General features: G+C 44.6%; 1 protein-coding gene across 1 annotated transcript; it reads left to right on the forward strand.

Moving 5' to 3' along the window:
• The first annotated feature begins 2,666 nt into the window (after nt 1-2,666).
• On the forward strand, nt 2,667-5,934 carry LOC135511374 (probable G-protein coupled receptor 142). Its single transcript, XM_064932908.1, is given in 4 exon segments — nt 2,667-2,811; nt 4,638-4,795; nt 5,121-5,783; nt 5,785-5,934. Coding segments are annotated over 4 exon segments (1,116 nt in total).
• The last annotated feature ends 7,529 nt before the right edge of the window (nt 5,935-13,463 follow it).

The raw sequence follows: 13,463 nt of genomic DNA on the forward strand, positions 1-13,463 counted from the left end.
AATTGTCCGTCTCTCTCTCTCTCTGTTGTGGTTATAGTGGATAGTTCAGAGTGACATTTATTAATGCTGTTGTAGAATGGATGTTTCGGCTGTTGTCGTTCTTCGCGTTCAACGATACCGAATTTCTAGCTGCAGACTAGTAATTAATATCAAAGACTTGTTCTTATTCTGTCTGTATCGATAGAGTTTAACCGCGTGTTATGGTTAAAAGATTCATCAATGGTCTACAACCTTTGTACTCCCGTGATTGAGAGAAACATGTTCTGGTGATAATTTCTCAAAGTTGGGTTTTATTCGGAATTGCAGAAAAGGGCTGTCCCAGGATGCCTGACCCTAACTGGGCTCTGATTTAGTTAACTCCAATTTGAGTTTTCCCTTTTCAATTTGAGTAACTCCCTTTGAGTTTTCCTTCATTAAACAGTCCAAACTCACATTGTAAAATTGTGTAAACAGTATCATACTCACTCATTCATCTTATACAACAATTAGATGTAAGCCTCATATCTGAGGCTATTATATAAACAGCGATATCGTAATGTGGCCACACTGTCTCCCATGAGCTTCCCCAAGTCGTAACAAACGAACCAGTTCGTAGCTGGACTCTTCACCAATCTTTTATACTTTCTCCGGAACATAACATTTGTTCGTACCTCAAGTTCTGTGAGGTGGAAGAAATTCCTTTGTTCTCTAGGAAAATGTACTCTGCCTCTTATACTGTGTGGCCATGTGGCAGGGTCTTCTCCTCAGGAATTTACGACCTCTCTCTGACCACAGCAGCCTAGTTGAAGGAAGAGAGGGGGAGGCAGGGAGAGGGGGATGGGGCTTGCTATACCCAAATAAAACTGAAAGTGTTAGTTCCGTAACTGACTAAGTGTAACAGCGTCTGCACTAAGCACAGTGTTAATTTAACACTCAAAAGTGTGGACCGATATGGACACTGGAGAATTTGCTCTGTGTTGTCTTGCCAACTCCTACAGCGGGGCAAAAAAAGTATTTAGTCAGCCACCAATTGTGCAAGCTAATAATTGCTCCCACAGTTGATTTCTTCAAACCAAGATGCTTACCTATTGCAGATTCAGTCTTCCCAGCCTGGTGCAGGTCTACAATTTTGTTTCTGGTGTCCTTTGACAGCTCTTTGGTCTTGGCCATAGTGGACTTTGGAGTGTGACTGTTTGAGGTTGTGGACAGGTGTCTTTTATACTGAAAAGAAGTTCAAACAGGTGCCATTAATACAGGTAATGAGTGGAGGACAGAGGAGCCTCTTAAAGAAGAAGTTACAGGTCTGTGAGAGCCAGAAATCTTGCTTGTTTGTAGGTGACCAAATACTTATTTTCCACCATAATTTGCAAATAAATTCATAAAAAATCCTACAATGTGATTTTCTGGATTTATTTTTCTAATTTTGTCTGTCATAGTTGAAGTGTACCTATGATGAAAATTACAGGCCTATCTCATTTTTTAAGTGGGAGAACTTGCACAACTGGTGGCTGACTAAATACTTTTTTGCCCCACTGTGTATATATATATATATATATAGGGGCTTGTAAGTAAGCATTTCACAGTGCCAAATACCTGTTGTATTCAGCACATGCGACTCAAGCCCTCAATGCCCTCAAATTCAGTGAGCACTTCAGATGACGTATCATGACGTCTGATGAGTTTATATATATGTATATGCAGTACCAGTAAAACGTTTGGAAACACCTACTCATTCAAGGATTTTTCTTAATTTTTTTACTTTTTCTACATTGGAGAATGATAGGGAAGACATCAACACTATTATTCTACAATTGAATGAGTAGGTGTGTCCAAACCTTTGACTGGTACTGTATACTGAGTGTGATCTTCACGGATCAATCCCGTTTTCAAAACTGTACCCGGGCAGATGGCAGGCAGTGTGTATGGTTTCATGTGGGCGAGCGGTTTGCTGATGTCAACGTTGTGAACAGAGTGCCCCATGGTGGGATTATAGTATGGCAGTCATAAACTACAGACAACAACCACAAATCAATTGTATTGATGGCAATTGGAATGCATAGAGATACCATGACGAGATCCTGAGGCCTATTGTCTTGAGGCCATTCATCCGCGCCATCACCTCATATTTCAGCATTATAATGCACAGTCCCATGTCACTAGGATCTGTACACAATTCCTGGAAGCTGAAAATGTCCCAGTTCTTCCATGGCCTGCATACTCACCATACATGTCACCACCCATTGAACATGTTTGGAATGCTCTAGATCAACGTGTACGACAGAGTTTTGCAGTTCCCGCCAATATCCAGCAACTTTGCAGATGCATATCTGTATTCCCAGTCATGTGAAATCCATAGATTATGGCCTAATTAATTAATTTCAGTTGATTGATTTCCTTATATGTAACTCAGTAAAATTGTAGAAATTGTTGCATGTTGCATTTATATTTTTGTTCAGTGTCATTTTATAGTTATTTTATAGTTATAGTTATATCTCCCTCCCTCCCTCCCTCCCTCCCTCCCTCCCTCCCTCCCTCCCTCCCTCCCCTCCCTCCCTCCCTCCCTCCCTCCCTCCCTCCCTCCCTCCCTCCCTCCATCTCTTTGTCTCTCCATCTCCCTTCCTCCTTCTCTTCCCATTTCCCACCCTCCCTTCAAATCGTTCCCTCTCTCTTCCAGGAGGACCAAGGTCATGTTTGATTGGCCCAACATCACAGTGCCCAGCTCTTCAGAGCAGGGCCTGAAACCAGGAGACGGGGATCTGCAGAGGTCTACATGTGTCCTGGGCTTCTTCCCTGTCATCTATTATAGCTCCCTCCTCTGTGTGGGAGTACCAGGTACATGCGCGCATACAGTACACACACACATGCAGTCTCCAAAATGAACACTCCAACATTCTTGAGCAACAAGACAAAACAACAGTCACATTAATGGATTGTGTTCAGTTCAAGTAAACTGTGTTGTCATTGTCAGTGTTGTTGTGGGGCTACAACATTGGCAGACGTGCCGATCACAGTGATATGCTATTGATCCAACATAGGCAGGGATGGTTGTAGGGAGGGAGGGGAAGCAGGAGACTAGAGGGCTCATCTGAGATCAGCCGCCTGCATTCCCTCACTCTGAATCCTCCAGATGACCTTTTGGCACAGTGAACTAATTACTCCCAGTGGGGATTGAGAGGTCTGTGGGTTGGAGCGAAGGGCTGAAGACAGATGTGCACCAATTGTTTTTAGTGGGAATATTGTGCTATTGACAAGTCGCCGAAAAGAAACCCAGACAATGATAGCTGATTACATATAAATACAGCTGAAATCTATGCAGCTACTGTATGCCACACTACTGGAAAAACACACACATACACAGACACAGACACATATACACAGACACTGACACAGACACAGACACATATACACATACACAGACACAGACACATATACACAGACACTGCAGCCAGGCTATGAAAAAGGGACTCTTGGAAATACTATCTGCTTCCTGAGAACAAATATCTCCCTCCTCCATAGAACATCTTCCGGTAATACCTCATGAGCCAAGTAGACTATATGTATAAATGTATGTGGACACCCCTTGAAATTAGTAGATTCGGCTATTTCAGCCACACCCATTGCTGACAGGTGTATAATATTGAGCACACAGCCATGCAATCTCCATAGACAAACATTGGCAGTAAAATGGCCTTACTGAAGAGCTCAGTGACTTTCAACGTGGCACCGTCATAGGATGCCACCTTTCCAACAAGTCTGTTTGTCAAATTTCTGACCTGCTAGAGCTGCCCCGGTCAACTGCAAGTGCTGTTATTTTTAAGTGGAAATGTCTAGGAGCAGCACTGGCTCAGCCGCGAAGTGACAGACCACATAAGCTCACAGAACTGGACCGTCGAGTGTTGAAGCGCATTGTGAGTAAAAATCGTTTGTCCTTGGTTGCAACAGTCACTACCGAGTTCCAAACTGCCTCTGGAAGCAACGTCAGCACGATAACTGTTTGTAGGGAGCTCCATGAAATGGGTTTCCATGGTCAAGCAGCCGCACACAACACTAAGGTCACCACGTGCAATGCGAGTTGGCTGGACTGGTGTAAAGCTTGCCGCCATTGGACAGAGGCTGTTTTTCACGTTTCGGTGTAGGCCTCTTAGTTTCAGTCAAGGGAAATCTTAATGCTTCAGCATACAATAAGACGATTCTGTGCTTCCAACTTTGTGGCAACAGTTTGGAGGCCCTTTCCTGTTTCAGCCTGGCAATGTGGTCATTCACAAAGCGCCGTCCACACAGGAATGGTTTGTCGAAATCAGTGTGGAAGAACTTGACTGGCCTGCACAGAGCCCTGACCTCAACCCCATCGAACACCTTCGGGATTAATTATATTAATGCCCATGATTTTGGAAGGAGATGTTTGATAAGCAGGTGTCCACATACTTTTGGTCATGTAGTGTATAATGGACTTCATATGGTGTTTAAATAAATGTTCTCTCTCTATTGCTCTCTTACTCATTCTCACTCCCCTCTCTCCCTCTTCCCCCTCTCCTTCTCCACCCTGCCCTCTCTCTATCCCCCACCCTCTCTCTGCCTCCCCTCTCTCCCTCCTCCCTCTCTCTGCCTCCCCACTCCCTCCCTGCCTCTCTCCACTTCCTCCCCCTTCAATCTATCAGTAAACATACTGACTGCAGTGGCTCTATCCCGGCTGGCAGCACGTACTAAGAAGGCTATGCATGTGTACCTGCTGGCTCTGACAGGCTCTGACATCCTCTCCCAGCTCTTCATTATCTTCGTGGGCTTTCTGCTAGAAACAGCTGTGTTCCACCGTGAAGTAGGTACAGTAGTCCAGTGGTTAAGGAGGTGGACGTATAGCTAAAGGATTGCCAGCTCAAAACCCTGACAGTGCACTGAAAAAAGTGGGCACAATTAGGTTGAGAAATGAGCAAAGGACAACATTTTATTGTTTGTTGTAATGAATGGACGATAAAGGTGTAGTGATCTGTTTTGGGAGAAAGTTTGAATTCTAATCGACCTGCCTACATGTTGTTTAAAGTAGAGTAGATCAACGTTATCGTTTTGCTGTTATTGTGAATTTCCTTTCTCTTTGTCCTGACTTCTCACATAAAATGACATTTTTGTGTTTAATTGTATTCTAGGTCCCCACCCTTCTCCTGCGCTCGGTTAGCATGGCAGAGTTTGCTGCCAACCACGCCTCTATCTGGGCCACCGTACCCCTAACCGTGGACCGCTACGTGGCACTGTGCCATCCGCTCCTCCACCGCCAGATCAGCTACCCGGCACGAGCGTGGCGGATTATCACCGTCGTCTTTTCCCTGGCGCTGTTGTCAGGCATACCATTCTTCTGGTGGTCTGACATGTGGCGTGTTGCCCGCCCGCCCACCTCCCTGGACTCTGCCCTCATATGGACACACGTGATGATAATCTACTTCCTGCCGTGTAGCATCTTCCTGGTTCTGAACTTGCTGATCATTCACCGGCTGCAGGCGCGGCAGAGACAGGTCCCGTGCCAGGAGGAGCATGGTGGTAGCGGGGCCCGGTTGTCTCCACAGCGGCGCCTGGGTAAGAGCACCGCCATGCTGCTTGCTATTACCTCCGCGTTCGCCATCCTTTGGGCCCCCAGGACTATAGTGGTCATCTATCATCTCTACGTGTCCTCGGTCCACAAGGACTGGCGGGTCCACCTTGCCTATGACCTGTCTAACATGCTGGCCATGCTCAACACTGCAGTCAACTTCTTCCTCTACTGTTTCGTCAGTAAGCCATTCAGAGCCTCCGTGAGGGATGTTCTGTTGCTCAGGGGGGGGTCCGTTGTACCACCAAAGGATAATCCACAACCAGCAGGCCCAAGACAAAGCCTCTACGTCCTTGCTGTCTAGCGGGACAAACACTCACACCGAGACTACCAACCGCACCCCCCTAACACCCTGCAGGGCTAACGAGACCATGTGACCCTGGCCTTGATCCTTAATCCTGAGATGAGACCCCTCTAATTGAGACCAACCCCCTTGTCCACCCCATCTCTCCATCCCCTCTGTTATGCCATTTCTTCAGCCCATGAACAATGTGACTTCGACCTTAACTATGGAACCTCCCTAATTGAGACAAACCCTGTACCCTCTTCCCTCCTTCTCCTAATCCATGCCTCAATCCGTCCCCTCCACCCCCCCATTCCACTGTCCCCTCCACCCCCCCATTCCACTGTCCCCCAACACCCCATCCCACAGACCAAGTGACCTTGAAGTTTAGACATCCCCTTAATTGAGACCAAACCCTCCAATCACCCCATCCCCTCATCCCACGAACCATGTGACCTTCACCCTGAGACCCCAGATCAACCCCCTTTACCCATCCTCTTATTGCCCCAGCTCTCTATCCCTCCATCCCACCATTCATCCCCCTATCCCACGGTTGACCTAAGCACTTATGACCTCGGAACCACAGAGAACCACAGAGTGCATTCCAGCCATGTTCCGTGGACAGCTGCCAATCACCCTTTGAGGTGAACATTCTCAAAGGGCCTTTTCCTGAACTGTTGTTGGACTCAAAACAAGCAGAATGTTTTCTGATTCAACATGATATTTATTATGTCCAGCGGGAATCAGTTTAAAATGGCACAAAGTATTTATTTTTCGTTAGGGGGAAGATTTGGCTTGTGACATTACGAGTGCTTGACTTGACTATGTTACTTTCCATATATGGATGCTTGTTGTAATTATGTAACATGCTATTGTTTATATTGGTAAAAAAAAGAATGCCATATGGACATTATTTGGTCTTGTTGGCTGCAGATGAACATGGTGCTTTAGTTAACACATAGAGAGAAGAGATGCTGTGAAAAGAGATGCATGCTACTTAAAGTGAATGGCTCATCTATCTATTTACACATTGAGCATAGCCTCACCATTTCCTCTCAGTTGTCTACAGGGGGGCAGTTTAGTTCTATGTGAATCACTTTACAATAGAAGGAAATGCAAAATGCTCTTCCTTTACAGAACATAAGTTAAGTAAGGGTAAGAGTGTATTTTCATATAGTGCATTATTCTTTACTATGGAGAGAACACTCCACATGCCTATTTGCCCAAATGACAGTGTGACAGGCTTGCTGAGCAGCACAACTGAACCAATCAAGCAAACAAATAGCATTAAGTACTTCAATTCAACAGTGAGAGCGAGGAGCAAACCACAGCTGTGGTTATTTTTCATGAAAACGCAAGTGGGTGGAGGTTTAAATGAATGCTTGCTGTAAGTGCCTAAAAGCCGCAGCAGGGGAAGAAGACCCTGTTCTACAAACACACTCCCCCTGTGGGCTTCAGCTCAGCTAGCTAAACAAATCTCACATCAGACTGACGGACGGCACACAGAAAGTACATTTTCCATCTGCTCCTGTGCAAGCCCCTAGAAACATCCATAAGGCGATAAGGACAAATTCAAATGACAATTTTTAATATGAGATATTTCATCAATAAGGCATGAGAACCTGTGTTTCATTGTAAATAGCACAGGGCTAAAGTGTCCTCTTGAAACATCCACACTTACTGACACATTTGCATTATCATGTGTAAATGGGATCAACAAGCACTTTGTGACATCAGTATTTGTTTGGAGCTGAGTGTTCTCTTCTCTATACATGCATCTAATTAATGACTGATTTAACAGTTGGCAAGTGCAATCTGTTGGTGTATTACTTTTTAATGCAATTAATTCATTTAGCCCCAAGAGTTGATGAACAATGTTTAGACTTTGATCTTGAAATAACCATTTAATCATGCACCTCTGGCTCATCAATTAGTCCTCAGTGAAAGGCTTTTAAATACGGACATACTTTTCTGTCCTCCTCATAACCATTGTATAACTGGTTTGAGAAGACGTGTCAACTACATAAGATAGTTCATTTGTTTGCACTAATAGGAACAGGCAGTAAGAGAGATGGACACATTTTTGTTGATTATGTCTCCTGTGTTCCTCTGTAGCTCAGTTGGTAGAGCATAGTGCTTGTAATGTCAGAGTAGTGGGTTCAATTTCTGCAACCACCCATACGTGAAATGTATGCACTTGTAAGTTGTTTTGGATAAAACCGACTGCTAAATGGCATATATTTTGTCTCAGTGAAATTGAGAGTAAGCTAATTGCCTACTTTATACACTTTTTTTGTGACATCCAATTGTGACCTTGTCTCATCGCTGCAACTCCCCAACGGGCTTGGGAGAGGCAAGGTCAAGTCAAGAAAAATATGACCCACCAAACCGCGCTCCTTAAAACCTGCCCGCTTGATCCAAAAGCAGCCTGCAGTTGCCCAGCCCACCACAAGGAGTTGCTAGAGTGCAAAGAGCCAAGTAAAGCCCCCCAGGCCAAGCCCTTTTCTAACCCAGATGGCCCTGGGCCAATTGTGTGCCGTCCTATGAGACTGTCTGTCACAGCAGGTTATGACCCAGCCTGGGATTTAACCCAGGTCTATAGGGACACTTCAAGCACTGTGATGCAGTGCCTTAGACAGCTGCACCACTCAGGAGTGTATAAAATATATTTTAAACACAGGAGGTTGGTGGCACCTCAATTGGGGAAGACGGGCTTGTGGTAATGGCTGTGGCGGAATAGGTGAAATAGTATCAAATGCATCAAACAAATGGTTTCCATGTGTTTGATGCCATTCCATTCGCTCTGTTGCAGATATTATTATGAGCCCTCCTCCCCTCAGCAGCCTTCACTCATTTTAAATAATGAACATGTGAAAGCACACTAAAATGACTACCTGCCATGACGATTATTATAATCTTAAGTCTTTCAGATGGCAGCCTAAATGCTCATTGTTCCCACTACAACTGGATCATTCCTTGCAGTTTAGTGTTTGGAAATAGCTAATATTTGTTTTATTTTATTTCACCTTTATTTACTCAGGTAAGCTAGTTGAGAACAAGTTCTCATTTGCAACGCTGACCTGGCCAAGATAAAGCAGTTCAACACATACAACAACACAGAGTTACATATGGAATAAACAAACATACAATCAATAATACAGTAGAAAAATATATATACAGCTTGGGGAAATGAGGTAGGATAAGAGAGGTAAGGCAATAAATAGGCCATGGTGGCAAAGTAATTACAATATAGCAATTAAACACTGGAATGGTAGAATATGCAGAAGATGTATGTGCAAATAGAGATACTGGGGTGCAAAGGAGCAAGATTAATAAATAAATACAGTATGGGGATGAGGTAGATTGGATGGGCTAATTTACAGATGAGTTATGTACAGGTGGAGAGATCTGTGAGCTGTTCTGACAGCTGGTGCTTAAAGCTCGTGAGGGAGGTAAGAGTCTCCAGCTTTAGTGATTTTTGCAGTTCGTTCCAGTCATTGGCAGCATAGAACTGGAAGGAGAGGCGACCAAAGAAAGAATTGGCTTTGGGAGTGACCAGTGAGATATACCTGCTGGAGCGCATGCTACGGGTGGGTGCTGCTATGGTGACCAGTGAGCTGAGATAAGGCAGGGCTTTACCTAGCAGAGACTTGTAGACGATCTGGAGCCAGTGAGTTTGGCGACGAGTATGAAGCGAGGGCCAGCCAACGAGAGCGTACAGGTCGCAGTGGTGGGTAGTATATGGGGCTTTGGTGACAAAACGGATGGCACTGTGATCGACTGCATCCAATTTGTTGAGTAGAGTATTGGAGGCTGTTTTGTAAATGACATCGCCGAAGTCGAGGATCGGTAGGATGGTCAGTTTTACAAGGGTATGTTTGGCAGCATGAGTGAAGGATGCTTTGTTGCGAAATAGGAAGCCGATTCTAGATTTAATTTTGGATTGGAGATGTTTAATGTGAGTCTGGAAGGAGAGTTTACAGTCTAACCAGAACCTGGGTATTTGTAGTTGTCCACATATTCTAAGTGTGTGACCAGTTGGATGAGTAATCAACATACTATTATGTTTGATTTATTATCATACATGTTATAATCATCATATTACCATACCAGTGCTCATGTATTATCATACATGAGCACAAGACCAACCAAACAAATACCAATCTCTGTGAATCTCTTTGAGCAGTACAGTCATATAATGTGATTGTACAATGGTTGTTTAATACGCTATAGTATAGGGTTAAGAAAGTCAGTCATATAATGTGGTTGTACAGTATTAATTTTTAAAAAGTCCCAAGGGGGTGTGGTATATGGCTAATATACGCTGGCTAAGGGCTGTTCTTATGCACGACACAACGCGGTGTGCCTGGATACAGCCCTTAGCCATATACCTCAAACTACGAGGTACCTTATTGCTATTATAAACTGGTTAGAAATGTAATTACAACAGTAAAAATAAAAGTTCTCTCATACCCGTGGTTTACGGTCTCATATACCACGGCTTTCAGCCAATCAGCATTCAGGGCTCGAACCACCCAGTTTATAGTACGGTATACTACAGGGCTAAGCACAGTCATATAATGTGATTGTACAGTAGTTGTTTAATACAGTATACTATAGGGTTAAGCAGTATAGTCATATAATGTGATTGTAGTTTTTTGATACGTACAGTATGAAGTTCAATACCAACATTAGAGTAGCATAGAAATTAAGTTATTCTGTTTCATGTCCCCAAGTGCCACCAGCTCAACGTGTACCCCTCCACTGACAAGTCTCTCTCTAATAGACAGTAACGCACTGTCCGTATTATTGGCCAACGTGCAATAGTCGGAAAACAAACTGTACGATCTACGATTAAGACTATCCTACCAACGGTACATTAAAAACAGTAATAGCTTATGTTTCACCAAGACGTGGCTGAAGGACAGCATGGATAAAATAGAGCTGGCTAGCTTCTCAGTGCATCAGCAGGACAGTGCAGCTACGTCTGGTAAAACGAGGGGCGGGGGTGTCAATTTGTCAATAATATTGCTCAAGGTATTGCTCAACTGAGGTAGATTACCTCATGATAAGCTGTAGACCACACTATCTACCAAGAGAGTTGTCATCTATACTATTTGTAGTCGTTTATTTACCACCACAAACCAAAGCTGGCACTAAGACTGCACTCAACGAGCTGTATAAGGCCATAAGCAAACAAGAAAATGCTCATCCAGAATCGGTGCTCCTAGTAGCCGGGGACTTTAATGCAGGCAAACTTAAATTTGCTTTAACTCATTTCTACCAGCATGTTAAATGTGCAACCAGAGGGAAAAGAATTTAGACCTCCTTTACTCCACACATAGAGAAGCATGCAAAGCTTTCCCTCGCACTCCAAATCTGAACATAATTATATCCTCCTGATTCCTGCTTGCAAGCAAAAACTAAAGCAGAAAGTACCAGTGACTCGCTCAATAAGGAAGTGGTCAGATGATGCGGATGCTCTGCTACAGGACTGTTTTGCTAGCACAGATATGTTCCTGGATTCATCCAATGGCATTGAGGAGTATACCACCTTAGTCACCGACTTCATCAATAAGTGCATCGATGATGTCATCCCCACAGTGACTGTACGTACATATCCCAACCAGAAGCCATGGATAACAGCAACATCTTCACTGACATTTTCAATCTCTCCCTTGGCCGAGTCTGTAATACCTACATGTTTCAAACAGACCACCATAGTCACTGTGTCCAAGATAGCGAAGGTAACCTGCCTAAATGATTCCCGCCCCGTAGCACTCACGTCGGTAGCCATGAAGTGCTTTGAAAGGCTGGTCATGGCTCACATCAATCCCATCATTACGGGAACCCTAGACCCACTCCAATTTGCATATCACCCCAACAGATCCACAGATGATGCAATCTCAATCACACTCCACACTGCCCTTAACCACCTGGACAAAATGAACACCTATGTGAGAATGCTGTTCATTGTTCATTGTAGCCAAGCATGACTCCAACACCATCATTACGTTTGCTGATGACACAACAGTGCCTGATCACCTACAACAATGAGACAGCCTATAGAGGGGAGGTCGGAGACTTGACAGTGTGGAGCCAGGACAACAACCTCTCCCTCAATGCGAGCAAGACAAAGGACATGTTCGTGGACTATAGGAAAAGGAGGGCCAAACATGCCCCAGGTAACATCGACGGGGTTGAAGTGGAGCGGGTCGAGAGATTCAAGTTCCTTGGTGTCCACATCACCAATGAACTATCATGGTACAAACACACCAAGACAGTTGTGAAGAGGGCACGACAATACCTTTTCTGAAAAGATTTGGCATGGGTCCCAAAATCCTCAAAACGTTAAACAGCTGCACCATCTAGAGCATCCTGACCTGTTGCATCACCGCCTGGTATGCAACTGCTTGGTATCTGACCGTAAGACGCTACATATGATAGTGTGTACAGCCCAGTACATCAGTGGGGCCAAGCTTCCTGACATCCAGGACCTATATACTAAGTGGTATCAGAGAAAGCCCCCCCCCCCCCCTTTGTTTTTACAATGCTGCTACTCGCTGTTTATCATCTATGCATAGTCACTTTTCAAATTACCTCAACCTACCTGTACCCCTGCACATTGACTTGGTATCTGTACCCCCTGTATATAGCCTCGTCATTGTTATGTAATTTTCTTGTTACTTTTTGATTTGATTGGATTTTTTTAAACTTTAGTTTGTTTTGTAAATATTTTTTAACTATATTTCTTGAACTGCATTGTTGGTTAAGGGCTTGTAAGTAAGAATTTCACGATAATGTCTAAACCTGTTGTAATCGGCGTATGTGACAAATAAAATATGATTTGATTTTGATTTGCTTAGTGCTGTCCCCTCTGTGTGCAGCTGTGTGTGTCCATCCATCCATACTGAGTTCTAAGAGTCTCTCTATGTATTCATCCTGTTAGCTCAAAGGGTGCCCGGCCTCAGGCACAGCCACAGATGTTACCTCATGCAGCTGTGTGTTCATGTCGTCCTGCTAGTGATCATGGCATACTGACTTCTGAGAGTCACTCTATGTGTCCATTCTTCACCCAGCTAAGAGAGGGAGAGTGTGACAGCACTCGGAGGTGTCCACTCTGCTCTGTGTACAGCTGTCCATCTAACAAAGCCCCCCATGTCTCCAGTGACCATAGCCTAATAGTTTCTGTTGGTCTCTCTATCCTATGACCAGTTAAGACAGGGGCTTGGCCTCGGGGTACAGACGCAGATTTTACCGAACGTTTCTTTGAAGACGTCCCCCCTCCAAGCGAGGGGGGATGAGAGAGGGTGTAACTGTGGCGACCCCGGGGGGACACACACAGTGGGGACGTCGGCGGTATCAAGAGGGATCATGGGAGAAAACAGTTTAGAGTTTAAATGTTAACACGTGGTGATATATCAGGGCAGATTCTGATTAGTATCTTAATGGAGGCTCCGACACAGCTTTAGTGATGATGATTACGTCTGTGTCCCAAATGGAACGCACTCGGTAGTGCTCTTTATAGGGAGCAGGGTGCCATTTGGGATACAAGCAATTCTCCTTTATGGAGGAGGGGAGAGAAGAAGAGGGGAGAGGAGAGGAGAGGAGGGGGGAGGGGAG

The sequence above is a fragment of the Oncorhynchus masou genome, chromosome 24, assembly GCF_036934945.1.
Source record: "Oncorhynchus masou masou isolate Uvic2021 chromosome 24, UVic_Omas_1.1, whole genome shotgun sequence".
NCBI classification, from domain to species: Eukaryota; Metazoa; Chordata; class Actinopteri; order Salmoniformes; family Salmonidae; genus Oncorhynchus; species Oncorhynchus masou.